This window comes from Glycine max, chromosome 4 (assembly GCF_000004515.6).
Source record: "Glycine max cultivar Williams 82 chromosome 4, Glycine_max_v4.0, whole genome shotgun sequence".
In the NCBI taxonomy this organism is placed as follows: domain Eukaryota; kingdom Viridiplantae; phylum Streptophyta; class Magnoliopsida; order Fabales; family Fabaceae; genus Glycine; species Glycine max.
In genome coordinates this window covers 8,318,799-8,336,676 of record NC_016091.4, presented here as the reverse complement: position 1 = coordinate 8,336,676, position 17,878 = coordinate 8,318,799, and the positions used below count along the sequence as shown (strand labels likewise).

The 17,878-nt window shown below is 30.7% G+C and overlaps 1 protein-coding gene across 1 annotated transcript; it reads left to right on the top strand.

The window, feature by feature from the left end:
* The first annotated feature begins 583 nt into the window (after positions 1–583).
* On the top strand, positions 584–9,868 carry LOC100801525 (MADS-box protein AGL24). Its single transcript, XM_003523735.2, has 8 exons — positions 584–944; positions 8,026–8,104; positions 8,538–8,598; positions 8,701–8,801; positions 8,876–8,914; positions 9,163–9,207; positions 9,557–9,735; positions 9,853–9,868. Exons 1-8 carry the CDS (start codon positions 661–663, stop codon positions 9,866–9,868), a joined length of 804 nt encoding a protein of 267 aa, XP_003523783.2. The 5' UTR covers positions 584–660.
* Positions 9,869–17,878: the final 8,010 nt, after the last annotated feature.

Here is a 17,878-nt window from a genome sequence, read left to right as displayed (position 1 = left end):
TTCCTAGAATTGATTGTCCTAGTTTTTTGAAATATCCTTATCCAACTTTGACCATTTTGTCATGGTCATCTTAATTATTTTAAACGAATTTCAGGCAAGAAAAAATAATTAAAAAAAGAAAGTATATTGTATAATTAGTAATAAAAATAGAAAGAGTCCAGCGTTTACCTATTAAGGGAAGGTTTCTTTCCTTTCTTGTTACCAAGCCAGTATTTCCAATCAAGGTTATCTTTCTTTCTCTCTCTTTTCTGTCTCTCTTTCTTGATGTGTTCTTGACTCCTCAGAGTTCTCGTTCTCTAGTTCCTTTATTTGATACTACTGTATCTGATTGGTAACATTTTCTTCTTCTTCTTCAATTTTCCCCTTTCACAAATCGAGATAGTGCTCCAACTAGGGTGAAATATATCAACAAATTTAAATCAAACCCCACCAATCTGAATTTGGCTTCTCATGAAAAAGGACAACGAGGTCCCACCAATCCAAAGCTCTCATACCCTTGCATGCTCACGATCTTCCTTTTGGGTAGTAGGTTCTTTTTTCTCTTCCCCTTAACCAGATCTGAAACTGGCCAGTGTGTGTTTTATTAGGGTTTTTTTTCTATCTAAGTTACGCAAGAACCCAGTGTTTATCATCCCATATATATGATATATCCTTATATATATGGCATATATTGTTATTTTGTTTTTAGAAAAGTGTGAGAGAATGTGTTTAATTAAAATAGTTTTTTTTTTTACTCTCAGCTTTGTGCAGCTAATTTATAAAATGACGAGGGCGAAGATAAAGATAAAGAAAATCGACAACATAACGGCGAGGCAAGTAACATTTTCTAAGAGGAGGCGAGGGCTGTTCAAGAAAGCTGAAGAGCTTTCTGTGCTATGCGATGCTGAGGTTGGTCTCATTGTTTTCTCATCTACCGGGAAGCTCTTTGATTATAGCAACGCCAGGTACGTACATACGGACTAGTATGTATATATATATTATCACTCACTACTCTTTTGACTTTTCTCTCAGTATTTATATACACATATATATACTAATACCATACTTATATATATACATGTATGTGTAAAGCACATTCTTACGTTGTTTTCTATCCTAATTCCTAGCTAGTAGTGCCTGTAGTTTATGTACGGAGTATGTGGGAGTGTGTTAGAGAGAGTCTGTGTATAAGAACTGAGAGGAGAAGGACGGAGATTAATTAGACGTAATCTCATGATGGGTTTGGAACAGAAACCTCGTTTCACTCGCTTATGGTTCTAATTTTATGGAAATTTAATAGTAGTTTATTGAAGTTTCCATGAAAGGTAAGTTGTGATGGGAGAAAAAAAGAAAATGCAGCATTAGTTAATAGTTTTACTTATTACTAAGCTTTTGATAGATCGTTTTAACTATTTTTTTAAATATTATAAAAAGGAAACTCTTTGATAGATGATTGAATTATGCATGTCATGCTATTTAATTGCGTGCAAAAGCATTGCTATTATTGACACATCATACCAGGGATATTTCTCCTGTAGAATTTCGATTTGAACTTAAGTTAGATTTCAAAAATTAGCTTATAGAATGAAAATTATATATCTTATTTTGTTTATTTTACTATTTAACGTGAGATCACCAACACTTTACTCCTTCTGAAGTGATCATTTCGTGGCCCAAATTGTTCCTCTTGGATAAATCGTGATCGCTAGCTCCAAGTGATCTAGCAATATGATGGAGTTTTTGTATGACTTACAGCATTGTTGGACAAGCTGTGCGATCTACGTCATTGTCAGATGGCCTCTCCAATTGGCGCTAATGCTAGGCATCCTCTACCACTTCCCTCTCGTTGTTGTTGACCTCTCACTCCTGCATTTGCAATCTCTCTTATAAGGAGTTAGGGTTTCATAGACAGAGGCACTACTTAGCTATCAACTAGGGGTGTTTGTGGTTTCATTTAGATCCAATTTGAACTAATTAAAATTCATATGATTAATTCAAAATTAAAATAACTTGTGGTTTGGAAGACTGATTTCTTAAAAAAAATAGGTTCAATCCAACATGATAATAAGATGCGGTTCGGATTAAATTAGATGATTTGGTGTTTACCAATACATTATGTCTAAGAACATATTACAATCCTATATTATTTATATTATTTAAATATTGCTAAGCCAAAAGAAAATATGAATTGCTAAAATCATATAAAAAACCATAGTTATGCAAGGCAGAGATAACTTCCAAAATTCAGAGTGTGTATGAATTCAATGATGTAATTCATGGAGTATTTGATGCTAATAACAGCATAAATTTTCCAATATAAACTATTAAAAATAAATTTACATATTTATATACCTTTATTTAAATAGTTACCAAAAAATAATCTTAAATTAAATATATTAGTTAGTCCTTATGTTAATATATTATAATAATATTGGGAAATTATATTCTATTATGATTTTAAATTCTTTGATATGCTGGACGACATGTATGGATGAAACTATACATATACGTGAATAAAAGCCCTAAATTCTAAAAATATTTCTAACGGTGGCTATTGGTGAGGAAATGTTTTTTCCTAAGTAAACTACATTCTTAAAATTTTCATCATTATCAGAAATATGAGCAGTATGGGAAATTAAGTTGACTAAGTATATATTTAGTTGTAATGTTTTAACTTAGGAATAATAGAATTGCTTTCTCAACATAATGTCATTTTTAGGTTTGGTCAAGGGAAATATCCCCAACAATATACTTAGCTTTCTCAAAATAATCCCAATAAAAAAATAAGTTAAGATACAGCTATAAATCCTATAAATAGAAGGTGATATATATATATATATATATATATATATATATATGTGTGTGTGTTGATTAGGCATTATCAGGGTAATTTTTTTTACATTGTCAATCAATAAAGTAATTGTGTTAGTGCTTAGCTCTACTGAGTTTTAAAAGATTGGCTAAGATTTTGTTAAAACATAAGCACTTAGACACTGAAGGAAAGCTGGAGTTGCTGCACATGATGTCCAACGTTATGTCAAAGAATAAGATCGGGATGCACAATGCACAAGGCAAGATAAAGTGTCAAATGAAGAATTGAAGCTGCAGGATTCACGATGTCGGATACAATGTCCAGGACATCCTGCCCGAAAATACTGGAGTTGCTGAAAGCATTGAAGTTGCAGGATCCACGATGTCGGATACAATGTCCAGGACATCCTGCCCGAAAATACTGGAGTTGCTGAAAGCATTGAAGTTGCAGGATCCGCGATGTCGGATACGATGTCCAGGACATCTTGCCCGAAAATACTGGACATATAAATCTGTTATATCTTTAACAGATTATTGTGCAGTTAGCAAGAGATTAGATGATCTATCTTTAGGAACGAATTAAAAGATAATTAAAGTTCGAATTACAAACTAGAAGAGTTCGTTCAGGGATTAAAGATTAAAGATAAAAGCTAAAAGATCAAACTGTATCTTTTAGATCTTTAAGTGCAGATTTTCAGGAAGAATGATAGATCTCATCCAGCACAAGATGTTGCAGCCCAGATAAGCACACTGCTATATAACCATGGAGGCTGCACGAGTTTTGAACCAAGTCCGGGATTGAAGAGTTATTTTGTGAGTTTTGGGACTTGAGTGTTTTGTGAGCCACCTTGATGGTACCCTAACATCAAGTGTTGGACCTGAGTGTGTAGAGTTGATCTCTTGTGTGTAGAGTTGATCTCTTGTGTGTAGAGTTGATCTCTAGTGTGTAGAGTTGATCTCTTTTGTTCAGAGAGCAATCTCTGGTGTGTCTTTGATTTATTTGTAAACACGGGAGTGTGAGTGTGAGGGAGTGAGCGGGGTTCTCATATCTAAGAGTGGCTCTTAGGTAGAGATTGCACGGGTAGTGGTTAGGTGAGAAGGTTGTAAACAGTGACTGTTAGACCTTGAACTAACACTATTTTAGTGGATTTCCTCCCTGGCTTGGTAGCCCCCAGATGTAGGTGAGGTTGCACCGAACTGGGTTAACAATTCTCTTGTGTTATTTACTTGTTTAATCTGTTCATACGGACACATATAATCTGCATGTTCTGAAGCGTGATGTCGTGACATCCGGTACGACATCTGTCCCCAGTATCAGAATTTCAAATTGTTAGTATGATTTTAAGATAATTAATGTAAAAGTTAATAAACTTATCATTACAATGGGTTGTGAGTGAATAACACTAAAAACTTTTTTATAGTATTTTTAGTGCATAACATATCTTTTCATAAAAAAACTTACATCTTACTATGGTAATATTTAGAAATTCAAAGTTTTATAGTATGTTGAAATTGTTTTCACTACTAGAAATTATACTTTTAATATTAGTTATTACAAACTTTTAACATCGATTATGAATCGATGTTAAAACTACCATCATTAAAAGTATCAATTTTAACATCGGTTATGAAAATCGATGTTAAAATCTACTATACAACATTAATTTTTATGAAAATTAATGTCGTATAATAAGAAATATACAAAAAATGCAAAAATAACATCAATGTTGACCAAAACCGATGTTGTAATGTAGTTTACGACATCGATTTTGACCAACATTGATTTTGATCAAAACCGATGTTGTATGGTGGATTATAACATTAGTTCTGTCAAAACCGATGTTGTAATGTTCAATGCAACATCGATTTTGGCAGAATCGATGTTGTTTTGCACCTTACAACATCGATTTTGATAAAATTGATGTTGTAAGCCACCATACGACATCGGTTTTGACAACATCGATTCTTCATTTCTACATTTTTTTAATATGTTATCTGTTTTGTTAATCAACCCAAACCTGCAAATTGCAAACAAAACCAATTATGTGTGTGAAATCTGTTAAGTTTATACTATTATTGAATAAAATGTTAGTATAAAGCCCAAAAAAAGGAAAAATAGAAAGTAATAATAATATGTCTTTAACATGTCTTCCTTATGTATTTTTCATTATGAAATAAAAAAATAATATGCATAATGCACCATTCTATGCATATGGTTAACATTAAGGTAGTTTGGTTTAAATTGCCTTGGGTGAATTTGAGATGTGAGTTTTAAAAAATGGTATAGAACTTATACCTCTACATTCTATTTTAATTTAAATAATTCATTTTTTTCATCTCTTTTTACTTTCACATCTCTTCCATTTCTTTAAACTAAACATAGGCTAAAGATCATGTGATGATTCAATTAAAACACATAACCTATTGAATTAGATAGATCAGATCAATCATCAATAGAAAAAATTAATTATAATTAGATGTAAATTAAAGAAGTTAGTATAACTACATGTCTAAACCAAACGTGACACAAGTGGTTGAATAGAATTGTGGTATTTCTCTAGGCTTATAATATGTCAATAGTCCAGCAGTAGCACCACCAATCAAGTGTCCGACAATTTATACAAAAATATTATTATAACTATATGTTAAAATATAGGATGAATTACATTACATGATTGAATAAAAATCACATATTAGAGATTGATTACCTTTAAGCACAATCAATTGGAATCATATAATGCAATCAATCAAAAGCGCGAATGATTGGTTACCTTTAAGCATGAGAATTCTAGTGTTAGGATTCATACGTTGTTCTATGGCGCAATTTCCCTAATGCAAATGTACTTGTCCGATTCCATGGTGACGTGCGTGAAAGAGATGTGCACTGTTGATTTTCTAGATAAGAAACTTACACTAGTGCACAAAGGAGTGAGGCTGTCGGAATTCATAGGGGCAAAAGCTGTCAAAGAATGTTGTGGTGAAACTAGAGCAATCTATTGACTTGAATGCATTCACATATGAAAAGAAAACCCTGAAACATCAAAATTGGAAATAAACTCAAGAATTGAAAAGAATGCTAAAGAAAGGGGGAACATACTAGGGATTTCAAACATGAAAGTGACAGTGTTACTACCATTGTCGGCCTTGATGGTGATGATATCGTCATTACCAGCCCATGGAGATGTTGCGGTCGCAGCAGTAGTGCTCAAAGCCCTCAAATCGGAGGAGGAGCGTGACGAGGGCAACATGGTTGGAGTCCATGGCTTGGAGGGAGAACCCTATGGAGGAGCAGTTGAAGTTTGCATCGTTCACGAGCTCCTTGATGGACTCCAAAACCTTCTTCAGGAGGGAGCCTTGCATGAGATGGAGTTCCAACATCTTGACGATGATGATCAGAGGGTTAGGGCGAGAAAGAGGGTTTTCTTTTGTGATGAGAAGAGAAAGTGTTAGGGCGACGGTGCGATGCTTACTCATTCACTCACCTAATGACTTCAAGAGAAACAAAGAAATGGCAAAATAGAGAGAGAAAGAGTAAATAAAATGTGTTAACATCGGTTTTTAAAAATCGATGTTGACCGAGTACGCATAACATCAATTTAAAAAAAACCAATGTTGAAATGGGAATCTTAACATCCGTTTTTTAAAAAAATGATGTTAAATGAGTATTGACAACATCGGTTTTTTGAAAACCGATGTTAAACTTCTCATTTCAACATCAATTTTTTAATAACCGATGTTAATGATAACATTTTATTTACGAAAATTCTATCGCACATTTTGTAACATCGGTTTTTGTCAAAATTGATGTTAACTTGACGATGTTAAATCTTGTTTTTGTAGTAGTGTTTAGCCAAATTTCAACGGCTAGGAATTTGATATGTGGTTTAAATTGGTGGTTGAAGCAATGCGAAAATGAGTGAATAAAGGAATGGTGATAGTCTTTTTGTATGTCATGTGGTTAGTTACTCTTTCCCTTAGTTACTCCATCTGTCCATGTCTGAGCTTATGATATACTATATAAGTACTAGTAGCTTGTATCCTTCCTTTTCCAGCTGAATGAGAAAATTCACCTTTTTCTTCCATTGATGTTCGTGCTCCTCACAAAGAGAAAGTCTTGCAAGCTCTCATTCTTTCAAGATTTCTTTTATCTTGGCTCAATTTTCACAAACGGTAGAAAAAACAACAGAACAAAATCAAATGAATGTGAAGCAACAAATGAGTCTATGATAAAGGAAGATAAAATCAATAGACAGTTTAACATTTTGGGTTGTTACATTTTTTTTATATTCTCACAAAAATGTTTTAATCTCACTACGTACAAAGCAGCAGCAGAAGTGAAAATTTTCTCCCTATTTCATAATTTTTCATTCCTAAATATGCTTTATACATAGTAGTTTTTTAAATATTTATATTAAATGTAAGAAGCTTTTATTTTCACTTTATTTCCCATAAATCTTAAAATATGTTTTTTAGCTGAAGAAGTCTGTCTTTAAGAAATTTGTTTGTTGGTACGTATATCATCATATAGTAAGATGATATTTCATTCTAAGTTCCAAACTATAAGATGCAAGTCAAGAATGATTTTTAACCGTACAAGTCAGCTGGAATATGTAAGAGTTCCTAACTACCTCAAAAATAAACTGTCAGAAATTGTTTCTCTACAAATAGAGAATTTTCATATGAATTAATATCGTTCATGTGCTCCTTCTGAAAGATTATTTGCATAAGAATGATAATATGTAATATACATTGATTAATCACCTGACCAACCTGTTTATAAAGCCAAAAAATTACCAGTGAGAATGATGTCACTGGAATTGCTTAATTCACCCATAAAAATAGTCTTTTTGCATTGCCAACTTATATGTGCTTATATTTGTTCATGTTGATCATGTGTTTTTTTTATCCTCAAAAAACATATTTTATATTGTGGCTTAGCTTCCTTCTAGTTTGATTTATAAGGAAATTTGTGCCTAGTTAACAACTTCAACTTGCAAATCAGAGTAGAGTACGTAGTAGACAACTACTTTAATGAAAAATACTGATCATTTTAATTATATTGGCTTGAGAATATCCTTTAATTCCTGACTAATAAGAACTAATATAATTTTGTTTTTCTCGAATATAGCACAATCCTTGCAAAGGTGCTTCTTTTTCTATTAAAAAAATTATTTAATTTGACACTTGTTGACTAACTTTTTTTTCTTGATATCTTCTTGTTTTGGTCGTGTAAAGTATAAATGACATAATTACAATTTATAATACGCACTCCCATGGCGTCAACAAATTGGGCAAGCCATCACTAGAATTGCAGGTTGTACAAAAAACCAAATTCTTATATTTTGCTTTTCTCTATTTATGAGTTTCTTATGATTGTGTAGAGCTTATACCGCCTGAACTTCTTGATGCCCAAAGTATAAAATTCAATATGTTTATATAATTGCTTTAATTATTTTTTTAGAATTTAATGCTTATGCACGGATAATGTAAAATAGTTTTACATTATCATCTAATCACAAATTATTACCGTTTAAATTAATTTAAAAGGCAGTAAATGAATTGTGATTGGATGATTATGTAATACACTATTAATTAATGTATAACTTTTTTATTTGTTTTTATATATTTTGACTTATTTATGTTATTACTTACATTTGAAAGAGGTGTAGTTAATGAAATAGTCACGTTTTAACATTTTAGGTTGTTGTTTGTTGCACTAACTGGTTAGACACTTTTGTTCATTTAAGCTAGAGGCTAGCAATAGCGCCAAATTTAGTAAGGAAATTGTAGATAGAACCCAAGAATTAAGGTATATCAATTTCGTTAATTAAAGATAAAAATAGTTGAAATAGGTGAATATAAATAGATGAATTTAGTAAAATCTATTGTGTTTTATATTTTGATCGATCTGTTGGTTGAAAGACGATGATCTTCAAGGACTAGGGCTAAATGAGTTGAAGCAATTTGAGAAAACAATTGAAATAGGACTCGATCGCGTGATTGAGATAAAGGTACACAAATTAACCTCTTCTGGGGCATTGTTGATGCATGATTTATACCAACTCAATTCAACTTTTACCTTCAGGAAAAGCAAATAATGAGTCAGATTTCTGAACTTCAGAAAAAGGTTTATTGATATAGTTTGATAATGAAGCTAGTATTTGATAATGAAATAAACATATAATTAGTATAATGCTCCTTTTTGTAGTGTAACGGCTAGATAGGTACAAGTACAAGGTATTCTTGTTGGATGAATCTTAAATAATACTTACTTTAATGAATATCAAGATTTATGCGTTTCTAGAATCTAGATTTGCACTCACTTCAAAATTTTGAGGATTGTTGGTTTCTTTTGTGTGCATCTCTGCTAATAAAGGGAATCTGTTGGAAGAAGAGAACAAACATTTAAAGAAAAAGGTGAGAAATCAAGCAATTGCACACTTGATTTCTTTTTATATGTTTACTTAAGAAAATAATATAGATTAAATAATGTAATTAGTATCCTCTTGTTCGTATCTAAAATCATGTTTAACGTTTTAACATGAGATTCACTGAGTACTATTTTTTCTTTCTTTTATGATAATTAAATATTTAAGAATTAAGTGAAGATAAATACATAAATGATGAAAAGATAATAATTAATATTATCTTAAAAAAACATGCATGGAAAGTGCGAAAAAAAGATGTGTTGGGTTTGTTAAAATAATGAGAATGTCTTGATCTTTTTTTTTTTCATTTCAATTACTAAGTTAAATTAAATAATTAGTTAGTGGAGACAGAGATGGAGGCTATGCTGTGTGAGCCAGAAATTCCTTTCATGGTGGACTTAGATAAGGGAATAATGCAGGAAGAAGGTGTCTCACTAGATTCTACAAATAGCATTAGTAGTTTCATCAATGATCCTCCTCCCGAGGATGGTTCCTCAAACATATCTCTTACGTTAGGGTAAGCAACCGAAGCAAATTAACACTTACAATTAATTAGTTACAATTGTATATTATATTCTACAAAAATTAGCTATTTGCATTTTCATTAATTTGAATAAGTTCTTTGTTTTTTCAGGCTACCCCTTCTCTAATTGAAGAGGTAATATGGTGAAAGAGTCATGCCCTTTTAGGGCGTTATTAAGATTTTTTCTTAAAAGTGTACCAGTATTTTTCTTTTTAATAAAAAATCATACCACTATGTTTTTGTTGGATTTGTTTATAAGTGAGAAGTGTGTTAAAAATTAAAATGTATGATTATTAAATAAATCAATGAAATATATTTTAATAAATTTATAATTTATTATATATTTCCATGTATTAATTTAATACAATATTAACTATTAATCTTCTCATCACATATATCTTTGTAGTATTTTACTATATTTTTTCTTTGTCAAAGTGTACCTATGGGAAATCAAATTAATTTTGGTGGTATCCAATGGATATGAATTAGTTGATAATACACCTTGAATTTGTCAAAAAAGATTTATATTTCATCTTCGTATAATACACTCTTAGATAGAAGAAAAGAACTTTTAAGTGTTATTAAAAATCCTAAGACATAGTCCAATCATCAATCTAAAGAATTAAAACTTGTGTACATATCTTGAGTATCACTAGGAAGGTTAAGGTCTTAATTATGATAGTATCAAATAAAAAAAAATGATTTTGGTGGTTTTACTACATTTATACTCCACATGTGAAGGACTAATAAATTTAGGTGCTTGTTTGGACTTTGGATCCTTTCTTCTCGTTGTAACATAGTATATATTGTACTAATGTTAAAGAGAGAGAAATGATTTTTTTTTCAAATAAAACATCGTTATAATTGATTGTAGATTTTGTTTCACATACAATCAATTAAAGAGAAAAAAAAAAGAAACCAATATACTCTTAAACAGTTTTTTTTTTTCAAATATCATTCAATAATATTAAACAATTTAAATGAAATTATATATGAAGATTAGTTTAATTTCTCACGATATGCACAATTTAACCATTATTTTACTTTAAAGTTAATAACAAATGCAAATAATTAAGGATAACAACTAATGAAAATGGTGAAGAAAAGATTATTTAAATTTAGAACACTAGATAAGAAAAATTTCATGCAATTGAATAGAAAAAAAAAGGATAAAAATGGATCTTGAGATGATCTCAGATATCTCAATTATATCAGTAAAATATCTTTAATGATTTATTATATAGATAATAATAAAATATATATTATTAATTTATTTTTATTAAACATTATTATTATCATAATATTAAATTATAATATATTATTTAATTATATTATATGTTATATTATTGTATCATTATATTACAATAACTAAATTATATAATATTTACTTTTTTTTCTAATGAATCATAGAGTTAAGACAAAAAATTATATAATATTTTATACAGATGACGTTTAATAACACAATAATGTGTAGATATATTAGAATATGCATGATAATAATAGTATAATTTTATGTAATATATGAATAGTAAAAGAAAAGAAAAACAAAAAATTAGTGAGATTCCTTTAATCAGAGAAAAGATAAACATTTTTTTAATTTATATATGAGTTTAATTTTTATGCATAATCAACTTAAAAAAATAAAACAATTAAATTAAATATAATCTTTAATATGTTTTTTAAAATAATTATTATAAGAAATAACATACTTTTTTTTCTAGAAAGGAGCTTAACTCCCAAGAACACAATTGATTAAAATTCACGAGGAAAACAAGTTGTAAATACATCAGCTAACACCCTCGTAGATGCAAAAGAGGGAATCCAATCCAAAATAACTAAACTAGTTACTTCAAGCCAATGCTTGATGTAATGTCCTTCGTTATAACAATAAATCATATATAAGATTCATTAAAGACTAAATTTCAAAAATTAAAAAGGTTTGAAATAACACTCCAAATATATTAAAATATCCAATAAAATTCATCTATGTATAAATTGAGTAATGAAATCCAGCATTCAAATGTCTATTAATGATCATAAGGAATAATAAAATTTATTCGACCCCAAATGACCATTTATTATTAAATTTCAAACCAGTCTAGAATCAAACTAAATAAACGAAATATTAATTCTTCAAGCTCCCTTAGTCCCCATGATTTTGTCTTTATGTTCTCAAAACAACACTAACTAATGAGATATATAATCCTAGTGAATGAAACACATAATTATAAAATATTTTGCAAATAATGCTTGTTCTCATCCGATACGACAATCGAAAAAATTAATCATGGTACCCACATTCTTAAAAAATAACACTATAATAATAATATAAATATCTTAAATTAATAATTTTCTCATATTACATATTATAGCATCATCACACAAGCCTTTTTCCTAGCAATGATTAATCTCTAATAATATCACAATCAATCAATATTAAACCAACCAATTTCAAGGCATTCAATGTTATGTAGAGATATATTTTTTCATCAAAGAAAGTTACCTCAATCTTACTTATGTGGAGTACCAACTTAGTCTCATACCACTACAAAAAAAACATGATTTAGCAATCTGTCTCTAAATAGTACAATTCGGTCGCTAAAGACATTAACGATCAAATTCTTTGCGCTGCAAAAACTTTAGTCACTAAGCCCTTAGCGACCAAATATAAATTCAGTCGCTATTTAGTCACTGAAAGATTCAGTCGCAAGTACATAAAATTCAGTCGCTGTGTATATGGTTGCTATTTTGCTTGGGACCAAATTAGCGACTGAAATTTTCGGTAACCAATTCGGTCGCTAAAAATAATTTGACTTTTAATGCAACAAAAATTAAAATAATATTCGGTTGCTATTAAATAATAAAACTTAACTAAAATTTAAAATAAGTACATTCGGTCGCTGATTTGGTGACTAATTTTATAATATAAAATGAATTAAAAATAAGTTCGATGGCCAATTCGGTCGCTAATTTATAATTGATTTTTAAATGTAAACTAAATTAAAAATGTATTTCGGTCGCTAATTCAGGCCCTATTTAATGTTTAATTTTAGGACATAAAATAATTTTAAAATAAAATTAGGTCACTATTTTCAATTTTTAAATATAAAATAAATTAGAAATACAATCTATCGCGATGAGAGGAAAGTCCAAATTTGTACGATGATTTTTTTTACAACCATCTTAGAAGTTCAAAGTTAATAATGTTTAGGGTTCCAACATGATCAATCCATTTAACATTGTAACACTTTTAAGTCTTGGCGATACAATTCAATTTCAATGTCAATGACAAAGTGAAGTTGATCAAATAGATTGAGGTGCACAACAACTTAAAAAGCTTTAGTGAAAACAAAAAGTCACCTAGCGAGTGCAAGTGTGAAACAAAGAAAGAGAAAAAAGAACATTTGGAGTAATAAGGAGGTCATAGACGAGTTTGAATCCTCCCAATTTGAATCCTCCCAGTGTCATAACATTTGGATTAGAATATTATACATGGTATATATGGGTTGATTACAAAAGAACACTATATTTAGTACTTATCTTCCATCCAAGCAACACTGTACAAATCCCCTAGGCAAATGATGTACTCTGGAGGTGGAGAAGGATCCATTCCAAGACAATAAGTTCCCCAACTATTCTCTTGTGCATTGGATGCAGTTGTGGCATAAATCTTCAAATCCTTAGGCATCATACCCTCAAACATGCTTCCTCGTATATCACAAGCTTCCGCGTATATGACCTACATGATCACATGATAACTCCTTAATAACTTAAGTAAAGTGGCTTCTTTTCCCATCATGATATGCTACAAAAATGAAGTTTTTACACCCTTAGATAATTTTATTTTATACAACTATATTCACATATGAAACTATACCTCCATGAACCAAAGAAAGAAAAAAGTCTTTGGGATGATTTTTTTTTTTACTTCAAGTCACGCTTAACTCACTAAGAACTCCCGGACCTCCATGATTAAAGTAGATATAAATATTTTGTCCTCGAGTTTGCTATTGATCACTTTCCCACTTCCTCCCTTCACTTTATTCTTGTCCCCAAGAATAACGACAATGAGGTTTTGGACCGAGACATTCTCATCGGTGTAATCCTAAAGGATAAATAAATCACATCTCATCAAAGGGACAAATTCAATGAATAGAACAACACAACACAAAAGATAATATGAGACTAATCTCTTTAGACAATGTAGCTAGTGCTAGCTTATGAATTGACCATTAAGTTATTACTATTTGAAAAATATCATCAAGGGACACAAATTTTACACATTTATTTTATTTGTCAAGACGTCTCACCCGACTAATGTCTATCAACAACATAATAATTGCGATAACCAATGTTCTCTTCTAACTTTTATCTAGTCAAATATATTAGATTTTTAAGTTACTCTATTATGATGGATACGAACCACAATTACTCTAATTAATTCAATTGCCCTCAATCGCGGTCTCATTTCGGTTTTATTGTGTTCACTGATATCGCGGCAATTAAAATGCAACAGTTCCTAATTGAGATCATGAGCAATTAAATTTTTTTAACCTTTTTCTAAAACCTAACAGAGAAACAATCTAGAAAACCAATGCTTCGGCGTGAATATTTGCTTGCCATTGTCCCATTCTAAGAAACCGATTTCAGTAAAAAAAAAAAAAAAACTGTTGAGAACGCAAACAAGTAAGCAACCACACACCACCATTTCGAGGATTCGCAATACAAATTTCTTTCTCCGCGGCAGAAACGCAAACGCAAAGAACCGAAACAAACACGTTCACGCTAATAATAATAAATATACTACTAGCTTATGTATAGAGATATACTCATTTTGAAGAATGAGTATATCTCTATACACTACTAGAAACAAGAAATTTAGCGACCATAGTTAGCAACCAGGAAGATTCAGTCCCTAGATTCAATTAAGATTTTTGGCTAATAATTCACCGTACCAACAGGTTTATAGGTGCCCCTTTGTATATCATATATACTTATTTTACAAATGAAAAACCTTAATATACATCCCAACATTCCATGTTCACAAAAAACAATTATCAACGCAAACAAATATTAATAATATATATAAATTATAGTAATTTAATTTATTTCTTTTAGAAATAATCTTCTGCATATGAAAAATATTTGATTATCCTTTAACCAATTTTCGCTCAAGTATATTCAAATCGTGCGCAAGAATAACATAACACAACACAGACACAAAATCTCATGAAAAAAACCATAAGAAATATAACCAAATTGACTTCAATTATCCATTACACTTAACAATCGTATGTAACTTTTATAATTTCATCAACTCCCAAAATTTCTATTATCAAGAACTCCAAGAAGTTATAATTTCAAGAAAAAATACCATGAAAGCTTTAAAAGTATATTTTACTAATCTTATAAAGACCTTGTTAAGCTTCTAAATTAAATGTTCCCAGAACGTATCCTATAAACAAAGAAAGTTCTCTTCCTGTGTGATAGATGTTCTCGTTTATTTTCAACTGTTTTGATCTCTCCTCCTTTTTTTTTTGTTTCTATGTCTCTCCTTTTCTCCCTCGATTTTCTTGATCTTTATTTATAGTAATTCCTAACAACTTATCTAATCATTTCACTGCACATTTCTTATCTTATTTTATCATATATATACATATAAAATAAATCTAATAATTTATCTTCTTTCATTTATCTTATATTTATATAAGATAAACTAATATGCTCAAAAATAGCAAATAAACTAAATATATTATTTTATCTTATCTAAATTATATATATATTCTATCCTACCAAATATATTATTTTATTTTTATAAAAAGTGCTATTCTTTTTTTTTTTTTTTGGATGTTACACTTGACAAGGCTTCCCTAAAAACATGCAGCCAAGAAGAAACGCCTTGGTTAGCAGATTTGAGAAGGATTGATTGGACAATAAGAGCACACTCATGAGAAGGCACACACCCATTGATAATGGGATTGATGGCTACCTTGAAATTAGAATTCACCAACAATTCACTAAAACACCTAGACCGAACAAATATCCATTGCATAATCAATTAAATGAAAATATAATTCAATAAGAAATTATCACATGATTATAATAATTATTTTAAAAGTTATAGTAATGGTGGTTTTTAATTAATTGATAATATAATTTTTTTTACACTGACTAAGCATAACTTATGAAAAAATATTTCTATTTTTATTTTCAAGAAATTATAATTACTAATCTTTAAAAAATTATAATTACTAATTTTGGATTTAAAACTAAAACATATGAGAATTGAAATGTCCATTATCAAATGGAATGCCGAGTATGACCAATTTGTAAATTTTGAATTTTTTAAATCAACGATCAAATATGTTTTATTCTTTTTATTTTTTCTTTCTCTTTCATTTTTTTCAATCTACCACTCTTTCTACAACACCAACCTAACACTAAATGCCACACATAGAAAGATAGTGGGGGAAGAGGCAATGCATAACACAATGGTGACGACAACAATGTCACTTTGACCTCTTCGATGGAAGTACAGAGTGTGGTGATCGACCCAGGAAGGTAAGCCACCATTCTTTACCTTGCTAGTCCAATTGCGATAAGGCGAGTGATTGAGGAGGATACAAATGGAGTCCGTGGCAATCGTTGGTGGGGCCACTAATGTTAATGATGAGGGAATCCTTATGCATTTAGTTTTATGAATTATTGTGTAAAAATTTGAAAATTAGGTTAGTGATTTTTTAGATTTGGATAATGCTCATTTTTGTTGGATTTGTGATTATCATGAAGGTATATGTGTTTGGTTTTGTTATTGTGTCTCCATCCATGTCATTGCCATTGATGTCGGTGACATTGGCCTTGACGCAATGGTGTTGGATCATTCTTGAACTCGCGCTCACCGACAAGCTAGAGTGTCGAAGAAGACGAAGTTCAACATGGTGGCGTCACACGATTGTCATCCTCTGCAAAGAGTTGAAAAGAGTGGTGTGTGAAAGGATCGTGTTGAGGTTGAAGCATTGAGAACATACTAGTTCTAATGATGATAACTTGCATCCAGCGATGCGGCGACGCTCACAAAGGAGACAAAGGGAGATTAACTTATTTTTTGTTTGTTTTTTGTTCTTTCTTCATTGTTCTCTTCTCTTCTTACTTGCACTTAATTTTTCTATTGCACTTATATGTAGCAAATTTGGTGCCATTTTGGTTATGATTCAATTATTGTAGGTTCTAAATTTGGTGGTTTTGAATAGGATTTTGGATTATAAGACTTAATTTTAAATTCATTCAGACATATGGGAGAACTCAATGATAAGGACTATTTTGTAAAATTGAAAATTATGAATTTATATTAACAAAACAAAAAAAATAGCCAAAGACTACTTTTAGTCATGGTGCATCTTTGTTCGTGGAGAAGCATCTTAGTTTCAGGAGAAGAATATGAAAGGGAGAAGAACATGTAAGGGAGAAGAAGAAATAGTTGTTGGCAAGAAGGGGAGAGGGTAAAAAAAAAAAATCAAAATTGACAAAATAGTTCATCTAAATATCCATGACAAGTTCATCTTATCGAGTCAGCATCTCATTTGATAATTTTTTTCATGATATTTTAATCCCCACATGTAATATAAGTGAAAATGTTACACTTACCAGGAAAAAGTAATGACAACACCAAAATGTTGACATTTTTATTAGGAGTGTTTAAACCCGAACTGTTTCAAAAATATAACTGAAAATTGATCCAAAAAATCAATAATGGATCAAAACCGAAGTGTCCTTGGTTTTTTTCATTGCTTCTTCACTCTTTTGCTTGCGCCACTAACACTCTCTCTCCTCCGTCTCTCACTCTCGACTCAACCTCTCAGGTCTCTCGTCTTCATCCTTCACTCTCTCGCTTAACCTCTTTGTCTCTGCTCTCGGCCTTTTCTCAAGCTCTCTCTGTCTCTCACTCTCTCATGAAAAGCCATCGAGAGCCGTTGTGAGCCAGAGCCACCGTGAGCACCACTCTTGCAAGTCTCGGCCTTTTCATAGATCTGCTACCTTAGCCACCATGAGCCAAAGTTGAACCACCATTCTCGTCTCTCGCAAGTGTCAGCCTTTCTTGCAAATTTTCTTTCTGAGCCAGAGCCACCACTCTCGCAAC

What these genes read in the sequence shown, in the direction of transcription:
- LOC100801525 (XM_003523735.2), top strand. Translation starts at nt 661, where the DNA reads ATGGCATATATTGTTATTTTGTTTTTAGAAAAGTGTGAGAGAATGTGT. An exon ending in AGCCATCACTAGAATTGCAG is followed by an intron (nt 8,105 to 8,537) that starts GTTGTACAAAAA and finishes TGTTCATTTAAG; the next exon opens with CTAGAGGCTAGCAATAGCGC. An exon ending in ACAAACATTTAAAGAAAAAG is followed by an intron (nt 9,208 to 9,556) that starts GTGAGAAATCAA and finishes TTAAATAATTAG; the next exon opens with TTAGTGGAGACAGAGATGGA.